The 21733-nt window shown below is 41.0% G+C and overlaps 2 protein-coding genes across 3 annotated transcripts in view; both read right to left on the bottom strand.

Annotated features, from left to right (window-relative positions):
- Positions 1–11108: 11108 nt before the first annotated feature.
- Positions 11109–15303, bottom strand: BBS10 (Bardet-Biedl syndrome 10; the record flags this gene model as incomplete). Its single annotated transcript, XM_081084301.1, has 2 exons — positions 11109–14732; positions 15119–15303. The coding sequence occupies 2 exons, from the start codon at positions 15301–15303 to the stop codon at positions 12752–12754; spliced, it is 2166 nt and encodes a 721-aa protein (XP_080940427.1). The 3' UTR covers positions 11109–12751.
- A 5123-nt stretch (positions 15304–20426) lies between these two features.
- Positions 20427–21733, bottom strand: part of OSBPL8 (oxysterol binding protein like 8) — a 171498-nt gene continuing 170191 nt past the window's right edge. For both annotated transcript variants that reach the window (XM_081083382.1, XM_081083381.1), the window contains one exon: positions 20427–21696. In XM_081083382.1, the coding sequence (XP_080939508.1) occupies positions 21564–21696 (133 nt within the window). In that variant the 3' untranslated portion in view covers positions 20427–21563. The remainder of the gene's footprint in view (positions 21697–21733) is intronic.

The following is a 21733-nucleotide window of genomic DNA, read 5'->3' as shown; positions in this document are numbered from 1 at the left end:
TAGATAACTGAAAGAACTGATGAGGGAAGTAAAGTTCAGCAAGGTTAGGCAAGTTGTTAAAGGTCACACAGCTAGTAAATGGCAGATCCAGAATCCAAACGCAGGTCTATGAGGCTCTACAGCCTGTGTCCCCGTGCCATGCTGCCTCCTAAATGTGCTTAGTATGGCAAATGCAAAATCATTTGACTGCGTAATTATAAAGTCTGCAGATTGGGCCATGTTACAGTTTCAGGAGGTTGCTTTCTGGATTTCCAAAGAAGCTGCTGACTGGAAGAATTTCTGAAAGAATGGTGAATAAAAAGGCATTCTAATGAAGACGTTTAAGTGCACAGTGCTATTAAAGAAATTCTGTGAAAGACATTTTGTGGTGAAGACATTTTGAAGATGAGACTGAAGCAAGTTTGTTATAAATTAGAAAAGAGATAACTTGAAAATAACCTGTTCCTTAGCTATATTATGGTATTGTAAAATAGATTTCATAGTGTTAATGAATTATACTAAATTGCTTTTTTAATATATATACTAGAGGCCTGTTGCATGAAGAGATTCGTGCAATAGGCCTTCCTTTCTCCTGGCTGCCGACACACGTTTTCCTCCAGCACCGGGGACCCAGGCCTTCGCTCTGGCTGGAGCCGCCTTCCGTCTTCCGTCTTTGCTGCTCCAGCTTGCCTTCAGTCTTCCCTCTGCCGCTTGGAGCCTACGTATGCAAATTAACCGCCATCTTTGTTGATGGTTAATTTGCATATCACGCTGATTAGCCAATGGGAGGTGTAGCAAAGGTACGGTCAATTACCATGTGTGTCTATTATTAGATAGGATTTGCATTTCATATTATTTATTATGTATCTCTACTATATGTATGCATTTGAATACTTATATTTAGTATTTATGGAGGAATAACTGAAATTCAGTATTTCCCTGAGATTTCTTTACCATTCCCAGGGCCCAAGCCTTGTAGTGGACACAAAAAGCACCAAACTTAAAACACAACCTTAACTGGCCTTTTAAGCTAATTATGTGCATGCCCCATGCTCCAGTCTACACTGGTTAGACCTGATATCTCCATCCTGGAATGACTCATTTCCCTTTCTCTCTCTCCACCTTCCACTTTCCTAACCAAATTAATAAACCATTCCTCTCACTAAATCACTCCGCTAATCTGGATTTTCTTTCTTTATTAAAGCATTGCCACTAGTTCCCTTCTCCTGCAGGAACACTACTGAGCCAGGGCAGGCTCTGGAGCTGTGAACTGGAGAGAGCTCTCTCTTCTGTCTGTGATTCCATCTTTATGTATCTGGTGTGGGGTTGATTGAAGAATCTCTATTCAGTGGCACAGAACACAGAACACCTAGGTTTCCCAATAACTTTTCTTTTTCAGAGACTCCACTCACCCTGGAGCTGGAAAACACTTATAATGTCAAAAACAAAACAAAACAAAAAAACGCCAACACTTGGGTCTCTTTGGCCAAATGAAGCCCATTCTAGTGATTGCTTTCAAAGCTTATGATTAAAATCCAGTCTCCTGTCCATTTCAGAGTCCTTCCCCCGAGGACAGCTCAGCTGTGTGATGGGAGGCATGGGCCTCCCTTCTCCATTCCTCTCCCTGGGCCTGCTCCTGGGTTGGTGGCGTGAGTGGAGACCGGGGGAGAGTTCAGCCCTGTGAGCATGTGAGAGCTGGCACACTGGTGGTGACAATGAGGGCACTGTCCAGTTTCAGTTGGTCCTTGCTGCTACTTTACCTGACACTGGCAATACAAAGCTGGCAATGTCTGTAGGGATGGAGTTTTAGGGGACGGATAAATAACACCCCTCCCACTGGATGGCAGACATGGGAATCAGGCGGAGGGAGATAGAAACACAGCAGTAATTCCAGATGACGCCTGTGCTGGACGGCAGGGCTTAGAGGGCTAAATGGAGCAGGCTGGTCAGTGTTCCCTCTGCGTCATTCACACCCACCCAGGTGTGGTTTCCAACATGCCGACTCCTGTCTCAGGCCTACAGGGTTGAAGCTGACCATGTTTCCTTTCTCTTAACCAAGAGAAAGAGAGTGCTGAGCCAAACTCACCAGTCAGGTGAGTGCCTTTACCTCCCTGGAGGGACAGTGAGTGAGACAAGATGAGAGGAATCTCAATCAAGTAGGTCAGAAACAAACCATTAGCACATTATGTGTACGTATGTACATTTGTATATGATTTCATGAGCGGCATGGTGAAAAATATGGAAGGAGACCTGATAGGTGCTTTACAGGATTATCTGATTTGGGCATAGTGACGGGGGTACAATGTGAAAGGAGTGGGGAGGTAAGCAAAACAGGAAAAGAAAACAATTCACTAAACACCGTATACATGGTGTGATCACTACATATGTATAAAGCTGGCGATGTCTGTGGCAGGGATGGGTTTTTATTTTGTGTGTGTGTGTGTTTGCTATTGCATTAAGAACATTAAGATATTAAAAATTCTTCAACCTGTATTGAATGGTTAATATTTCAATAATTAAAGTGAAACCTACAGAACTGGGTCATAAATGTATTTTTGGAATATGTATTAAGATTAAATATACCATGTTGTTGCAGCAGGGACTTCCCTATAGTTGGGGCACAGATAACGAAGTTCATCATAATATGAAACCCCCTGAGTAGTTCACGGAGCACCTCCAATCAGAAACTAGGTAGACTTAACCTGGTCATGTGAACTTTGGTTGCAATGATTAGGGAGGTTTTCACCCAGACATCTATATATATAATCTACACTAATAAAAGAGAAACATGCAAATTGGTGTCACTCCGCTATAGCCACCAGCCAATCAGAGCGACTACGCAAATTAAACGAAGATGGCGGTTAATTTGCATATCCAGGCACGGAGCGAAGATTAAAGACTGAAGACTGAAGAGGCTTGGCTTCTCCGCTGCAGCCGGACCAAAGGTCCTGGGTGCTGGAGGAAAACCGGTGTCAGCAGCCAGGGGAAGGAAGGCCTATTGCGCGAATCTTTGTGCAACGGGCTTCCAGTCTATATATATAAAAGGCTAATATGCTAAGAGTCCATCTGACATGTCACTATGACATGCACTGACCACCAGGGGGCAGATGCTCAACGCAGGAGCTGTCATGATGCGCACTGGCCATTTACAGAATCGGCACCACAGACCTGGTGCCCACACAGCAACACCTAGCTTCCCCCAAGTGGGACACAGGCACTACCACCACCCCGGAGCAATACCCCACCAAATCGCAGCTGATGCTGCCAAGACCCCATGGCGCAAAATGCGACCCACAGCTCAGCCCAGCCCAGAAACGATGGCTGTGGGCGCCGGGTAATGACGTCATGTAACAATGTCTGGCTTCCTCTCCCTAGTAACTAGCCTCCTTAGAGTTTCTTCAGTCCACGAACACGATTTGCTTTATAGCCAGGTGGAAACATTTTACACTTTAATCAAATGTCTGTGAAGCATTTTCCCATGCCTCATCTCATTTGGTCCTCAGAGAAGTCCTGGAGTAGGTAGATAGGAGACTTGGTAGAATCCTATTTTCTTTTCATTAGCCTGGAAATGGAGATTTAGAAAGCTTAGAAACTTAACCCGACTGAAAAGAAGAAATGGTGGACCTTGAAAATGACTTCAGGTTTTCTCACTGCACAGAGTATAGTCAAACACTGCTGCAGTTAAATATTTTACTCTTTGTTCTCCCTGTGTGAACTACAATAATATTCTGCTTTGTGTTGATATTTACTGCTGTGTTGCTGACAACTGCCTGAAAGAGAAGTTGGGGTGCTTCACTGGGCTGGAAAAAGTTCAGCTTAATCAGAAAGCAGGTCTAATTAAGCAAGTTTATTCTATATACTAGAGGCCCGATGCATGAAATTTGTGCAAGAGTAGGCCTTCCTTCCCCTGGCTAACGGTACCCAGGACCTGGGCTTCCCTCCAGCACCTGGAACCCAGGCTTCCCTCCAGCTGCCAGCAGGCACCCGGGATCTGTGCTTCCCTCACAGCCCTGGCTTCATCGGGAAGGACGTTTGCTTTAATTAGTATATTACACTTTCATAATTATAGATATAAAGCTCTCGCTGGCGCCAATTGCACACGTGTTTCCATCTGTCATTGTCGATCGTGAATTTGGTTGACACTTCTATTATAAAGGGCAAATAGCGATATTAAAATATTCCTTCTAATTAATTTCCTTTCGTAATTATAGTTTTATTGATTTCAGAGAGGATAGGAGAGGGAGAGAGATAGAAATATCAATGATGATAGAGAATCATTGATTGGCTGCCTCCTGCACATCCCCAGTGCAACCCAAGCATATGCCATTGACTGGAATCGAACCTAGGACCCTTTAGTCCACAGGCCAATGCTCTATCCACTGAGCCAAACTGGCTAGGGTTAATTAATTTCCTTTCAATGTGCATGAATTCCTGTACCGAGCCACTAGTATATTTATAAAGAGATCTGGAATCGGTGGTGGAGGGATAAGAATGCCCCTCTTTTACCTGATACTAAATATATCCAAAGGAGCAGTTGTGAATGACAAGAGACTGGAAGAATTATGCATATTTTACCATAATGTTAATCCAACCATAAATGTGATTAGACCATAACATAGTGACATCAATACATGGGGCAATAGACTTGGAAATAAAATTTTCTGAAAGCTCCTCTATAAAAAGAACAAATAATTGTTTAGAACAGAGACATCAGTCATCTGGAAGAAACAGAATGGCTCTCAGGGCTGTAGGATTCTGCAGGGATTTGGTATTTTGAGAAAAAACTGTCCATCAGAGTTTAGGCGCATTGGAAACAAACAAAAATGGAGTCACAGAGGCAAATGTTGGTTGGGTCTATCCAATCACTGCTGAGGAGAAGGGAACCTTAGTCAGTCTTTCAGTGGGGCCTGTCCTATTTATTCATTGATTCACTGAACTTTATTGAACGCCTACTAGGCCAGGCACTATCCTACATGCTGGAAATGAATAAGTCAAAGTCTTCATGAAATTTGCATTTTAGTGGGAGGGTCAGTCAATAAACTCTCTCTCTCTCTCTCTCTCTCTCTCTCTCTCTCTCTCTCTCTCAACGTGAGGTCAGTGTTTAAAAAAATGTAACAGGGAAGGAAGATAGAGATTGAATGAGGGAACATGATATTATGTCAAATGGAAAGGCCAAAAAAGGTATCTCTGAGGAGGTGATATTAAAACAGAGACAAGTAAATAAAGTGTGGAAATGAGCTACCTGAAGATCAGAGGGGAAGAGAATTCTAAGCAGCCAGATCAGCAAGTGGAAATCTCTGAGGCTGGAATGAACTTGTGTGTATCCAAGGAACAGAAAGGCAGCTAGTCCTGTACTTGTTAGTGCTGCTTGTCAAATGTTCTGGTTGTCTCTCCTCCCAAGCACAAAGTAGGACTGCACTACCTGGATCCTCTGTAGATGGGTGGGCCATGTGGTTAGTTCTGGACAGTGAGTCATGAGCAGAAATAACTTGTACCATTAATGGAAAGACTCAATGAAAGCCCCTTTAGAGCACTTTTTTTGTGTGTGTCTCTGGCATGGTGATGAAAATGCTCTAGACCAGCGGTTCTCAACCTGTGGGTCGCGACCCCTTTGGGGGTCGAATGACCCTTTCACAAGGGTTGCCTAAGACCATTGGAAAACACATATATAATTACATATTGTTTACAGTAGCAAAATTACAGTTATGAAGTAGAAACGAAAATAATTTTATGGTTGGGGTCACCACAACATGAGGAACTATATTAAAGGGTCACGGCATTAGGAAGGTTGAGAACCACTGGCCACAAGTTTGACATGCTTACAGCTGCTCCATCAGTCTGAATCTAAGAGTGAGGAAGAAAACAGTGCGCGAACAGAGTCCCCAGCTGATCCCTAACAGATATGAATGTGAGCAAGAAATAAAAGTGTGCCCTGGCTGGGTAGCTCAGTTGGTTAGAGCATCATCCTGATATACCAAGGTTATGGGTTTGATCCCCGGTCAGGGCACATATAAGAATCAACCAGTGAATGCATATGTAGAACAACAAATCGATGTCTCCTTCTCTTTCAAATAAAATTTTACAAAATTAAAACAAAAAAAGGAAATTTCTGTGTCTCAAGTCTCTGAGGCTTGGAGTTGTTACCTCACTATGGCATAACCTGTCCTAACTGGTACAGTGTAGCTGGTGGGGAGAAAGTTAGAGGGGAGTGGTTGGGGATGAGGGCTAAGGTATAGGTAAGGGACAGATCATGCAGAGCTTTATAGACAATAATAAATTTGGATTTCATTCTGTGTGAATGAAAAACCTTTGGAGGACTTTTGAGCAGGGGAATGGCATGATTTGCATATAAAAAGAATCACTCAGTCATGTAGGGGAAAGTCTTTGTTCATGGGAAGTGCATATTGAGGTATTTGGGGATAAAGTATAACATCTACAATTATTCTCAAATAGTTCAGTAAAATGTGTTCTCTCTCTCTCTCTCTCTCTCTCTCTCTCTCTCTCTCTCTGTGTGTGTACATGCACAATGGGAGTAAAATGGTAATTGGTGTATCTAGATGAAGGGGATGTAGATATTCATTGTACTTTTCAACTTTTTGTGGGTTCAAAAAATTTTTAATAAAAAACTAGAAGGAAATCACTTTAGAGAACTACATAGTAAGAGACGCAAAGAAAACCATTAGGAGGCTGCTGAGACACGAAGTGGTTGGGGCTGGAGTGGCAATGGTGAGAAACAGGCAGATTTGAAGTCTACTTTGTATGTGGAGCCAGCAGGATTTGCTGACAGATGGATTGGTTGTGGGATGTAAAGGAAAGAGAGGAGTCAAGTTATCTTTTAGGTTTTTGTCCTGAGCAAGTGGGAGATTGGTGTTACCATTAAGTGAGATGGAACAGCGGGGGAAGGACAAGGTTTAGGGGATGGGAAATAGCAATTCTGTTTTGGACACATGGATGGTGAGCATCCCAGTGGGGACTGAATTGGTAGTTGGATAAATGAATTGGGAGTTCAGCAAAAAGACTGGCTGGAGCGAAACAATTTGGAATTATCAGCATGTAGTGGTAGCCAGGTCATGGACAGAATCCCTCAGGAAGCAAGTGTACGTGGAGAAGAGGATCCGGACTGAGCACACGGACAGACTGCGGGGAGGATCATGAAGTTAAACGGATTTCTCTTCTGATTCCATGCCTGCTGAGTAACCACTTGATTATTACTTTGACTTCCCATATCAGTCCATCCACAACAGAAAGACTGGTCAGATGGAGTTGGAATATTCTAGTTCTCAGGACAGTTATCATTGTAAATAAATTGATCACACTCACAAGTGTGGTTTGAGTCAGCCCCTGAGACAGATCCATTCCCAGTGTGCTGACAAAAGCTGACGGTCAGTCTGCATAAGAGGAACAGACCCAGGGCTGTGGAAATTCCCTGAGGAAATGAATAACACACTGCTTGCTGGCACTTTTCATTAGCTCACAGTAGCCGCAAAGAAGGAATGTTCCCAGAACTAGAGAGAAAACCTCAACCCAGGTATAGATAAGAGAATACTCCTCTTTAGGTGATATACCTTTTCAAAGTTCTATTGATTTATCCCTGTGCTGCTCATGTAGTTTTTCTTCCATGCTGATCTTGCATTTCTTTATAGCAGAATCCCTATTACTTTATTACTATTTGGAGAGTATGCTCTATGTGCTTGCTCTTAATCCAGCTTTTAAATTTTATTTCATTTTTGGATTGTATTCAAAGGGTTTAAAAATAAAAATGGTATAAAGTATACACTGAGACTTCACCCTCCTGCCTCTTCCCTATGCATGTTTCCCTCCCAAATCACTGCCACTACCCATTTATTTTGTGTATCATCTAGAATTTGGGTGGTCACCAATCTCTTGCTGCCATGGAAAATAAATAATACATACATAAACATACATGGTGGGGCAAAAGTAGGTTTATAGTTGTTCATATGGAAAATAATACAATAAATAATAATAAAACCATAAACTTTCCCATACTCAAAATTATAAACCTACTTTTGCTACACCCTGTACATATGGTCTCTGAGCTGTAGTTTTTGTGTTCTTTGTTGTCCTGTGGCGATGGGAAAGACGTCATATTCCATTTGGGAGGGGATGAGTAATTTCTGATCAAAGTTCAGGCTCTAATTACATTCCTCTCCCACTTCCCTTTTAGTCTGAAATGTGGACACCATGACTCTAACATGATTACATAGCTCCTCTAGCTACAGCAGTTCAGCGATGTTCAAATTCAACTATTTAATGCCTATTGTTTTGGGGATAAAAAAGGCTTGTGCTGAACCAATGAAGAAAAAAAAAAAAGAGGTTCATAAAGGTTATTGGAGAATATGTGCTTATGGGAGGTGGACTAAGATGTAACTTAAAAAATAATTAAAAATTCAGCTAAGAAGTTAATTCATATATTTGTCCTCTTTTCTCTCCCATGATGTAGCAGGCTATAGCTTTCAAAGATAGCAGCCTCAATATATCTCATCCCATATGCTCTTCTTTTAATGTGATATCGCACTCTTCCCATTGGTGGGGCCTGTGTTCCCTCCCCTTGAACTTCAGCTGACCTTTGGGACTGCCTCAACCAGAATACAGTGGAAGATGTACAGCTAAGTTCAGACAACTCCCAGAAACAAGAGAAGTATTAATAGCGATTCAAATCTAGTAAGTTTTAAGGTTATTCATTATACAGCAATAGAAAACAGGAACATGGTCCTGACTTTTTAAAAAATTTTCACTCGAGAATATTTTTTTCATTTATTTTTTAAGAGAGAGTGTAAGGAAGGGAGGAGGGGAAGAGAAAAACATTGTTGTGAGACAGACACATTGATTGGTTATCTCCTGTATGTGCCCTGACTGAGTCTGGGGATGGAACCTGCAACCAAGGTACGTGCCCTTGACTGGAAATAGAACCCGCGACCCTTCAGTGCATGGGCCGATGCTCTAACCATTGAGAAAAACCAGCCAGAGCAGTCCTGACTTTTAATCGTCTTTACATTGTCTTTGATCTCGGTTCCTTAATTTTTTATTCAAATTTGTAATTTTGTCTGTTCTTATTGCAGGCCATCTCAAATAATTTGTGGAAGAGGGTTTAAGTATGATATAATTACATTTTTTAAAATGCTCTTCTAGGCCTAACCGGTTTGGCTCCGTGGATAGAGCATCGGCCTGTGGACTCAAGGGTCCCAGGTTCGATTCCGGTCAAGAGCATGTACCTTGGTTGCGGGCACATACCCACTAGGGAGTGTGCAGGAGGCAGCTGATCGATGTTTCTCTCTCGTCGATGTTTCTAACTCTATCCCTCTCCTTTCCTCTCTGTAGAAAATCAATAAAATATATTTTTTAAAAAATGCTCTTCTATCTAACCCAGTGATATAAATTCTCTGGTGTTATTCTATAACCCATGAAAGCAAGCCTTATCACAATTTTTAAAGGATTTTTTTTTAATTAAAAAAAAAAAAGGATTTGCTTTGTGTACATCTCTTCTACATTTTTGCCTTCTACTCCCTCCAGGTTCTTTTCCATGAAACCTTGATAGAAATAATTATGACCTCATCTATGAGAACCAAATGACTCACTCACCAAATAGTTCCTCAACAGACATTGTGTGCCAGATATTAGACGAGGTGCCAAATATACAAAGACTCAGTACCCAGCTTACATAGGGGCTCCTAAACTAGTGGTAATTCATAGCTATAAAACACCTACCATATGTAAGGTAATGGGCATGTCTGGAAAAGTCTTTGAATGCCCTCAATTATGGAGAAGTATTTAAAACAACAACAAAATAATAATAATAAAGCAAAACTATCAAATGACCTGAAAGGCAATTAAAAAAAAGTAAATGGAAAAAAGTATACAGCAATTTTATAGTAGGTTCACATACTATGAATTCAGTATAAGAAATAGAGCTAATTTATTTATTCACAGAAATAAAATAATGTTATGACATAAAGCTTATAAACTAGAGGCCTGGTGCACAAAATTCATACACTGCGAGGGGGGCGGGGGGAGGCTGTCCCTCAGCTCAGCCTGCACCCTCTCCAATCTGGGACCCCTTGGGGAATGTTCGACTGCTGGTTTAGACCTGATCCCTCTCACAATCCGGGGCTGCTGGCTCCCAACCGCTCACCTGCCTGCCTGCCTGATCAGCCCCTAACCACTTCTGCCTGCCAGCCTGATCACCTCCTAACGATGCCTAACTGCTCCCCTGCCGGCCCAGTCACCCCCAACCGCCCTCCCCTGCCAGCCCAGTCACCCCCAACTACCCTCCTCTGCCGTCCTGGTTGCCAACTGCCCTCCCCTGCTGGCCATCTTGTGATCACATGGGGGCAGCCATATTTTGCGAGGGTGTGATGGTCAATTTGCATATTACCTCTTTATTATATAGGACTAGAGGCCCGGTGCACAAAAATTTGTGCACTCGGGGGAGGGGTCCCACAGCCCGGCCTGTGCCCTCTCGCAGTCTGGGACCCCCTCGGGGGATGACCAACTGCTGGCTTAGGCCTGCTCCCCGGGGGATTGAGCCTAAGCTGGCAATCAGACATCCCTCTGGCAGCCCGGCAGCCCTTGGGGGATGTCCACTTGACAGCGGGGAGCAGACCTAAGCTGCAGTTGGACATCCTTAGCGCTCCTGAGGAGGCAGGAGAGGCTCCCACCACCATTGCTGTACTGGCAGCCATCAGCCTAGCTTGTGGCTGAGCAGAGCTCTCCCATGTGGGAGCGCACTGACCACCAGGGGGCAGCACCTACATTGAGCGTCTGCCCCCTGGTGGTCAGTGTGTGTCATAGTGACCAGTCATTCCCAGTCTTTCTGCTGTTAGGGTCAGTTTGCATATTACCCTTTTACTATATTATAGAGGCCTGGTGCACGAGTGGGGGCCGGCTGGTTTGCCCTGAGGGATGTCCCGGATCATGGTGGGGGTCCCGCTTGCATGCCTGGCCAGCCTGGATGAGGGGCTGATGGCTGTTTTCAGGCTGGCCACACCACCTTTAGGGTGGGGGTCCCCACTGGGGTGCCTGGCCAGTCTGGGTGAGGGACTGAGGGCCGTTTTCAGGCTGGCCAGTGACTGAAGCTCCCAGCCTCTCCTTTTTTTGTTTATTCTGGGATTTACTTACCTTCTATAATTGAAACTTTGTTGCCGTCACTGGAGCTAGGAGCCGGCTCCAGCTCTGTGGCCACGGCTGGCTGAAAGCAGGTATCTGGGGTTTGTTTAGCTTCTATAATTGAAACTTTGTTGCTTTCGGAGCTCAGAGCCGGGCCATGGCAGGCGGGGAACCTTGGCTTCCTCCATCACTGGAACAAGCAAGCCTCCTGCTCACTTCAGCTGCGTGGCTGCCGGAAGCCATCTTGGTTGGCGGTTAATTTGCATATCAAGCTGATTAGCCGATGTGAGGCGTAGTGAAGTTATGGTTAATTACCATGTTTGTCTATTATAAGATAGGATTTATGTTTATTGTAAAAGACTATGAGATATTGCATTATAAGATGTTGGAGTATAATTTCTAAATACATTATTAGTCTCCACTTTTTCAAGTTTAACTGTAATTAAATTTTTAAAAGTCAGTTTTCCTAAATTTAATCCCAACCCAAATAGTGTCACTATCTACCCATTCACCGTTGAGGAAAGGTGAGTGAAGGCAGGAACCATATCTACAGTATTTGTTTGCCGGGGGCTATTCAGCACCGGCATATTGTAAGCCTCATCAAGAATTTGTTGAATTACTACATTGGAAATATGTACTTAGGAGAACAGATTAAAGATAACAATTTTATTCAACAAACACTTCTGAGTACTTGGTATAAACAGCATTGTCGTGGGTGTTACAGAGAACTAAAAGTAGAAGACACTGTCTTATTCAAGGGTAGATGCACATTACTTGTATTTATAAACCTTTCAAATAAAATAAAAACATTTAAAATTCACATGGGCAATAAGTAATTCTTAAATTATTTGCTACTAGTAAAGTCTGGCCATCCACCAAGTACAAGAAAAAACCAGCAAAACCATTAATTATTTTTACAAGCTCTTAGGGGCCAGGAAAAAGTTAAAGTATGAATTCATGTCCTTTCTGGAATTAACTTTTAACTACAAAAATGGAAATAAGTTCACAGTGCACAAAGTCCTATTCTGAGCAGCATATCTTCAATGGCGTATGGAGGGTCAGACACTCTCCAGGCTTTCCAATGCAATGGAAATAGACAAGGGACCATATGAAAGTACAAACCAATTTGATTTATGTTTTTTGAGAAAGGAATAGAGATTTTGTACTCATGAGTAATTATTTTAAATGAAGTAAATAATATATTGTAAACAATTAAAATAGGATGGCATTTGAAGACCTCATCCAAATCTGAGGTTAAATGATTCTATTAACTAAATACAGACAGGCGAGGGAACAGAGATGGAGAGTGAAAAGGCGCTCTAATGAAAATCCCTCCCCTAAACACACAGACTGACACAGAGCTGAAACACAGGGACATTGAGAGGTGTCTGTTGGTGGGGAGGAACACACTTAGTCAGGTCTTAGCTTCCCTCAGCCAGGAGGCTTTATCCTCAGACTTGTTCCACAACAATCTAATATTTGTGTCTGAATGTCTGCTGGCCTCTTAGTGCACTTCCTCGAAAGACTTTTTAAATTATGCTGTTTTCCTACCTAGACTGAACTGACTTGAGAATTAATAGTCATATGCCTGTTTTGCTTTATGGCTTGAGTTGGATTATAACTGTTGTTTAATAAAGACTTTCCAACTTCATAGCTCTTCTTCTGACTCTTGATCATAAATTTCCTGAGGCTGTCTCTTAATACTGATTACCAAATCAATGGTTAAAATTTTTGCCAAACAGTGAAGAACAGAAGTTAGTAACTGGTATTTACCAGATACTGATTCCAAACCTGTCTGACTGCTTCCCATGGGTTGGTTGGTTGGCAGCGCATGGAGAGCTCTCACATATACTTGTGGAAAGCTCCGATTTCCTTTCCTAGATTTATACAGGATTCTGGGAATGCCTAAAAGTGCATTAGCTATTATCGTACCAAGCATGGCTGCTTCAGATTGCTGGCATTTTTTGACATAGTTGAGAAGGTAGTAATGTAACAAGATCTCAAAATTACCACCCACTGGCAAAACACAACCTGCTGGTATAGATGAGAAAGAGTAGCTCCGGGAAGCACCCATCTCCGGTGGCTTACATCTCACTGGTAACATACTTCCCTTTCCAGCCATTTTCGTGATCGATAAATTTTCATAAGAACCTTCTATTCTAGTGTTTTCTGCTGTCGACTCAGTAGTAGGATCACTCTCAATAAACGAATCACAGTCAACAATTATCCTGGTTTTGTTCGCAGATAAACATCTCCGTGTTTCATCTGTCTGGTGTGTATCTGCTGGTATCACTTTTGGTGTTGAACAAGAAATACATGTTTCTGATCCTACACTTGGAACTACCAAATTTGAATGTACTTTTAAATATGTGTGAGTTTTTGCCAGTTGACCTTCGTTCTTTTCAACTGTGCCCTGAGGTGGCCTTTGTATTGAGCCACTAACAATTTCTGGTAACGGATTACTTTCTCTATTCTTATAAATAAGAGGACTTGATGTATAATTTTGGCCACTGGTTTGTGTCGTGTAACTCAGATCAAGGTCTTTAAATAACTGCCGAAGCATTTTAAACGCTCCATGTAAAGCACCCTCATGCTGTTCAACAAGACCCTGCACCGGTGCACAAAGAACCATACAGTGTGGTATAAATGAACATGTGCTAATCAAGCCAAGATGAACATACCTTTTGGATCTAAGGATAAGGGGCTTACAAAATTTCACCAAAGCAGCGCTGGAGATTTCATACTGCGAAGAGGCTTGTGGTAGTACAAAGGGAGAAAGACCAATGATCCTCTGAATAAGAGAAATTTCTTCCGATGATAAACATTCCACCACTGATATGCCATTCAACCCTGCATAATAAATAACTAAGTCTGGTTGTTTCACACTAGACAGGAGCAATTTTACATTTTGACTCTGTAAGCTTTTCATGATTGCTTTTGTCCTTTCCATAATCCAAAACTGAGAGGTCTGAAACTGTGCCTCTGAATTTAGAATGAACTCTGATCCAGAGGTTGAAAAGAGAGGCTGAATGGTTTCCGTTACGAACGCTATTCTTATGTCACCATCTGCTGGACAGTACACAGAAAAGTCTCTGTGAAGCACAAGCCCAGCCAGGATCCTGGAATCTGAAACAGGAAGGCCAGTGACACCAATGTTCAGCTCTACGAAACAGTCATCCACTAACTCAGATACCTCTTCACACCCACTTTCACAAGCCATACACTGGAAAAAGTAGTCGCACATCAACTGTGAAATAAAGCTGTGATTATTTCTTCCCACTCTTCCACCAAAGTATGCTTCTAAGAGCAACTGGAAAGAGCTCCTACACAGCCTCCTCCCTTTAGTGGAGGAAGAAAAGATGGACAGAAAGTGTCTACTCAAACACTGGTCCACAACACGGTCTAATACTTGTGTCTGAAACCTTAGAAGAGCTTGGGAAATAAATTTCCACCGACAACAAGTTTTCCAATGCCTTCCGTGAGTGTGACTATGTTTGGAAATCAAAGAATCTTTTTCTTTGTCTGTGGCTGCGTGAAGTCCTCTGAGCAAATGGCAAAGAAAGATAATGAATGTCTTAGCACCGTCTCCTGTTTTTCTTAGATGGCTGGAAACGCACGCCACCATCACCCTGCACAAAAAAAAGAAATAAAGCAACTCAGATTTTCAGTGGCTGCCTTCCTACATCTAGACCAAATTGAAACCACGTTTTCACAGCTGTCGGCATAAAATGAGGATGCTGTCCCTCTGCTATGCCCTTAGGTTTAGTTTTTCCTTCTCCAAGTTACTGGGAGTCCGAGCGCCTGGGGTCGGCTGCGGCGGGAGTGACAAACATTAGGAGCTGGTGGGATCTGGTGTCAGCGCGGTGTTCGCGGGGGCAGCGCTCCAGCCCGGCGCACACACGGCCTCACCCAAAGGCAGCTTTTCCCAGCAGCACAGCCGCAGGGGCACGGAGCGCCTGCGGGCGGCCTGGGCGACCGCTCAGAGGGCGCTCCGGGCGGACGGGGGCGCGGGTACCTGGCCAGGGGATGCTCTAGGTGAAGCGCCGCCAGGAGGCGTCCTCCGTCCCGGCTGAGCAGCACCTCGCCGGTGGGCTTGGTGCACAGGACCTGCCGGCCCTCGGGCCCCACGCAGCCGCTCAGGATGGTTTCCAGCGCCTGCGCGACCTGTAACGCCGCCTGCACCGGCCCTTCGGCAGCCATAGCCCTGCGGGTCATGCTCGGGCTGTTGGCAGACGCCCCGGGCAGCCTGGAGGGGGCGGGGCGCGGCGCGGCAGGAAGCGGAAAGGGCGGGGAGGACGCCGGAAAGCGGGGCGAGGGGACGGCCCCTGCGCCCACTCATCAGACGGGCTGCGCGGCGGTCCAGTAGCCCGCGATGATCAGGAAGCATGTGGCCTTCCCGGGGCTGCCCAGCCCCGAACCCGCGATCCTTTCCCCTCCCCCAGGGCGCTGGGTGGGTGAACCCCCCTCCCCGGTTCCCGCCGTCGGCGCGGCAGTGGAGCCCCTGGGAGGGAGGGGGCGGACACGCGGGGCCGGCTCGGCTCGTTCCGAGCTCCTCGTGGTTTCGCAGCAGAACCTCTCCCCTGGACCCACATCCGCCAGCGCTCTCCTTCCGTTCACGAAAGCGATTTGGGGTTGCAGGATAGAGGGCGGGGCTGGGCAGGGTCACAGCTGCAGGCTCTCTGCTCTGCGCAGGGCTCCTTCCCGCACGTCCTGGACTCGGGCATCACTGACATGCCCGCCACCGTAATTTTGTTGAACGTGAGCAGAGGTGACGTGAATACTCGGCCGCACTGGTTAGTGGTCAGTGGGATGCTTTACACACACAGTGCTCGAACATTACTGGGTACAGTCCAGCGGCAGGAAAGGAAAACATAGTGTTAGGCAGAGGAACATACTGTTTTACGTATTAAGACACTCAAAGATGAAGTGGTCAAGAGCATGGGCTTAAGGTTTAGATCTGGGATTTGCTCTCCCATTTATCTGCCAGCAAGTATTTCTGCCTCCCAAATCTCTCAGATTTACACAAATGGAGAGAATAGGATGTATATGAAAAATCTCAAGGTTTTGAGGAGGGTGACAGTGTTTTCAGAGTGCCTTTTTGCATGGTGCCAGCATATTCTAGGCACTCAACAGTCTGTACCTAAGAGCTCACCCACCAAGTTGCTGTGACATGTCACCTGTATGGGCTTACTACCTCTACAAGAAAGGGATATTCTGTAAGGTGCAGAAGAATCGATTAGGGTAATAGCATAACACAGGACATCCCAGAGTGTGGCCAATTATTAGTAAGAAAAGCATCTTGTAGATTTTTTTCATTGCGGTCGAACAGTGAGGGGCTGTTTTCCTTGCCCCTTACTCCTGTGTTCCAAAAGCTACAAGCCCTTCCCTCTCTTCCCCCAATTAACAAGACAGAACCAACTGACTATTAGCCAGAAGCCACTGGACCCTGAGGAGAGAGCGAGAAGGGGAGGGCAAGAGGATGAGGAAAACCAGAGAAGAGTCATTTCTTGGAACTTATCTGATATCATTATAGACATAAAAGTGATTTAAGAGGGAAAACCTTTTTCATATGGGTTTTGTGTGTATGCTTCTTTAATAGTAAGTTGTGTTGTTTTTTTTCTGGTTCTACCCATCACAAAGGGGTTACATTACTCAATAAAGATTAGAGCAGAGGATTATTCCAAACACTTAAAAGTGGTGCAGAGTTCTCTTTAAGTGCAGTGAAAAAGCATGGACGCTGCAGTTAGACTTGGATCCAAACTTGTGCTTGTTATCATCACCCTTACTCTATGAAGCTTTGGAATCATTTAACTTCTCTGAGCCTCAGAGTCTTCCTCTATAAAATCGGGTTAACTTCCACTTACCTTAAGGTTATTATGAGTACTCAAAGAGAAATGAATATAAAGTACCAAATAAAGCAAGCATTAGGGATTCTGTTAAACCCCTTCCAAACTCTGCACCATCCTTCACAACTACACCCATTAAAATTTTTAATTAAAAAATTAGGACTAGTAATTTAATGTGTTATATTCAAAGTCATTTGATCACAATTTGCTTTTTTAAAATTTTATTTAGAATGCCTACTTGTAGAAGTTAGCATAATTTTACAGATCATTAGAAAAATTCAATTCTTTGTCTCTGCACACATAATAGGTTAGGAATAATAGATTAGAAATGTAATACATTACAAAACAGTAGCCTATGACTATCTGTACATTTACGATGCACCTCAAGGAAAAGAATTTGACAGTGTGCTGTACTTACACTGCAGATAACATACTTTTATTCTGTTATACAAACTGACCAGTGGTAGTGTGAATTTATAAGTGGCCATCAACCAGAATATTTAACTTAGATGTATATTTAGCATGCTAAAAAGTGAAAAAATTTTCAACTGACATTCTGTGGCTCATCAGTTCAAATGTCTTGTGGCATTTTTCTTTAAATAAATTTCAATATTATAATACTAAAATAATTTTACATGATAAATGCAGAAATAAAATTTTCTAAATTTTTTAGAAAGTATATTCACATTCATTTTGTCATAGGGTTCTTGTGGCTCTTCTAACTATGTGAATCATATTACGGAGATACTGGTCCTATACAATTTTAATAGTCTGTCTTCAAATAAAAACTGTAACAAATCAAGCTATATTAAGAGTAACAAAAAGTAAATTAAATATACTAAATTCACACTATAGGTAAACAAAATGAAACCAAATTACATAATAGCGGCAGATTATATATTTTTAAAGAATCTCTTTTTCCATGTAATCAGACGTTGAAATGTAAACTTAGTGATTTGTGTGGGGTCCCCCCCACCATCGGTTCAAATTGGAGAATTTGGTATAAGTGCTAATTTTAATATTTTAGTTCTGTACATTTAGCATAATTCAAAATAATCTAGAGCATCATATATGGCTCAACAGCAATGTCATTATCAACTTATGTCAAACAAACCCCAAAAATATATTCACTGCTCACTAGAAATGCTAAACACTAGGAAAATGGAATTTTATACATTTATTTTCTTAAATATTTGACTAAGATATTCTTCAAAAAGTTAAAACTGCCTTTCACAGAATTTTGTGTATTTATGGCACAAGTTGACACCCAAAACAGTGTGAATTCCATCAGAAAGGCACTGTTTACAATACTCAGAATAATCTCACAAGTCTACTTCAATGATGTCTGAGAGTGAATATATTTGAAATAGGTAAATAGACAAACCCTTATAAAAGTACAGCATTACCATTGAAATATACTTAGCTATATAAAAGGAAATAAGGTGACAAAGAGAAATGACCCTTTATGACACGTAAGCCTATAAACACTTTGAATCATATTATATAGTTCTGTAACACAAAATGAGTAAAAGTATTTTCTTAAAGGCACAAAAGCGTGAATACTACTACATGAGGGTTGTATTTTACAAGGCCAACTTTTTCAATGGAATGGTGACAAAGTTTACACTTTATAAATGATACAAAAAGTACTGACATGAAATATAGTAAATATCTATTGCTGAAACTTACTTATTTCACATGCCCTGTTTATTGTCTTTTCCTGGGCCAGTTACCCCTCATTAAATGGTGAATAACTGAAAGTATAATACACTTAACAACCAAAATAGAAATGCACATGTCAATTATTACCTTAATTTTCATGTGAAAAAATAAAATTTTTGATCAAATGAAAATAAACAGGATATAAGATCTTAAATCCTAGAAATCATTATAAAGTTCTCAGACAACTGAGAACTGTAAATCACAATTTTTATGAATCCATGTGTGAAGGAAGAGTAATTCCAGGTAGAGAACATTCAAAGTCAATAACATATATGGCTAACTACAAAGTTAATTTTGTGTTTTAAAAGATTCACATACTAAACCTGGTATAAGCACTGATCTAAAACTAAGCCACCAATTCCTGAGTTTTGTGTTCTGTTTGCAGAAAGGAACTCATACAACTAAAAGCATAAGAAGACCTTTGGATTAGATATATGCTTTTAGTGTATACGGAACAGTCATAAGTAACCCTGCTTTCTCATGAAATAGTTTTTGACTCGTTGGGTAATCAGAACCCATAACATCTACCCTAAAGGAAAATAATAAAGTAAATAAATATGTTTCCAGTCTTAGAAGATACCTATACAAATAAACACTATTTAGACCAAATGTAAATAACCCACAAGCAGCTAAGACTAAAACCCCAAAAGGGGGTTACCAACAAAAATGTTAAGTTTTCAGGGTTTAATGATGAAATGACTTTGTGATCAGCCAATTAAGTTATATGTAATATAAATTAATACTAATTTAAACCATAAAAAAGATCAAATTGTACAATATTTACAAAATATATATCAGTGAATAGGCAGTTGAGCATAACATTGGTAACAGAGAATACAAAAATTGTATCGACAAGAATGAAATACCAGCAAAAATCCCCCACTTGTTCTAGTGTACTCACATTATACCTATACTTATACTAGGTATAGGTACATCTTATTTATGTTTTAATCAATTTAAACTATGTTTCACATGCACATATGGAATACATTGTTTTGCCAAAAATACACAGGAAATGGCTCTTCATAAAACTTTAGAATATTTAAGATAGCTATAATGGTTAGGGGGAGGGGGAAAGTAGGCTCCTTTATCATTTTCAATTTTCATAATTTAGCAACCATTCTTTGATTTTATATTTATCATGGCAATAAACAGCTGATTGTAATTTTACTAGTGTCTAACACTCTCTTCTTAGTCAAAGGCAAATGTAGCCAGAGCAATTATTCTGCCTTTATTTTCAAAACTGATATTTTCAGGTTTCTAAGATATATCTTAGAACACGTTCCGACGCTTAATTTACATTTGTAAAAATGGCTTTTGAGGACTACATTTATGTAAAAAACATAAAGTAAAAATATTAACCTGAAAAGAAAAGTAGGAAAAGTTTGAGCCTGAACAAAAGGAATCTTGAAGAATTATGGTTTTGTAACATAATGAAGTTACTAGGAACCAAGGAGAATAAAAAATTAAACTTCAGAACTTGATGCTCTACTTATTGCACATTTTAAAGAAACTAATTTTATTGTACATATAAATGCCACCATACAAAGCATCTTTTATTCGGCTTTTAAAATAAAATGTTGGTTATAATTTCTCCTATTTATTCACTGAGCACACTGCAGTCTAAATGAAAGCTAAAATAAGTTCTTCATAATGAAAAAAACATGAATTTTCAGCATTTCGTATGCCTTATAATTACAATTTTCAACCGGTGTGCTGTGGCAGGCACACTGGTGTGCCACAGAATTTATTTTTCTGCAAGAATTTTTAAAACATGCAATATCTGACTATTTGGTCAAGGGCACTGATCTTTTTTTCCTTAGATTGTCAAATAAAAAATGACAACAGCCAATACAACAGCTGTCCAGTGTAAATGAATCAAAATTATATCTATTTTTTGTCAGATCAGCAAAATATTTATTTTTTGGTGTGCTGCAGAATTTTAGTAATTAGTTAATGGGTGCCATAAGATGAAAAAGGCTGAAAATCGCTGCCATATACACATCTCTAGAATTTGGACTGTGTTATCAGATTGAATTAAAAAAACAAAAATAAGAAAAAAGGACAGCAACCAATTTTGACCACACTTTTATCAGCAAGTGCTTAAGGTAGTATTATATAGATGTAAGAAAGATATAATCAACAGATCCAAGTAGCTGTATATCTTTTTTTATATTGATATACACCTGTGTACATTTGTACCTTATAAATATTAAATTCGAGGGGGCAAAAAAAGATAATCTTGTGTAAACTTTAAAAAAAGCAAGTTGCCACCTTGTGTATCTCAATATATCAATTTTGACCACTTTTTCTTGCTTTATCTAAGAAGACTATTGACCTAGGTGCTTGGGAAATGATTTTTTATTTATTTATTTTTATTTTGGGAAATGATTTTTTTAAACACTAGAGTGTATTGAACTATTTATAATATGTTTATTATCCCATCATTTCCTATTTTGTAATTCCTTACTGATAAAAGTTTGTGCCTGTTATGAAGAAAAGAGTTAATACACATATTTATAATATTGATAACATTTTTGTTATGACCATTAGTGCTATATCTCAGAACATACTATAGAATACAAAGACTATCAGGTATACATAAGACACAGTTGTGTATACATGTGGATTTATTATACTCACATGTAGACACATTCTCACAAAAACTAGAAATGTTCTGGCACGTAACACATAGCTCACTTTAATAACCAAACAGAATAGCTCTTGTTTCAGGTTAAAGATAAACGGTATGAAAGATCAACACCTCTGCATTTATCTCTAAGGTTTTGTTTCAGAAATATAGTGATGTTTTAATAAAACTGAACCAACTTGAACATTGATCCCAGGCCGAATCTGATCATTCCAGTTCATTGAATAGTTTACTGTAAAGAACTATTTAAACATGAAGTTTATTACAACTTGAAGCAAAATCAGGAGGAAAATGATGAAGTAGTCTTTTTGTTGCAAAAAATAATCCGTGGTAGGTGCGCTTGAAACTAAATGATTTCGAAGAGCCGTAATATTTCTACAAAAATAAGCAACAGTAAATTTTTAAATTATTT

Source organism: Myotis nattereri (assembly GCF_964212035.1).
Source record: "Myotis nattereri genome assembly, chromosome: 2".
NCBI classification, from domain to species: Eukaryota; Metazoa; Chordata; class Mammalia; order Chiroptera; family Vespertilionidae; genus Myotis; species Myotis nattereri.
Note: the sequence above shows the minus strand (reverse complement) of the source record. Positions and strands in the feature narration are given on the sequence as shown.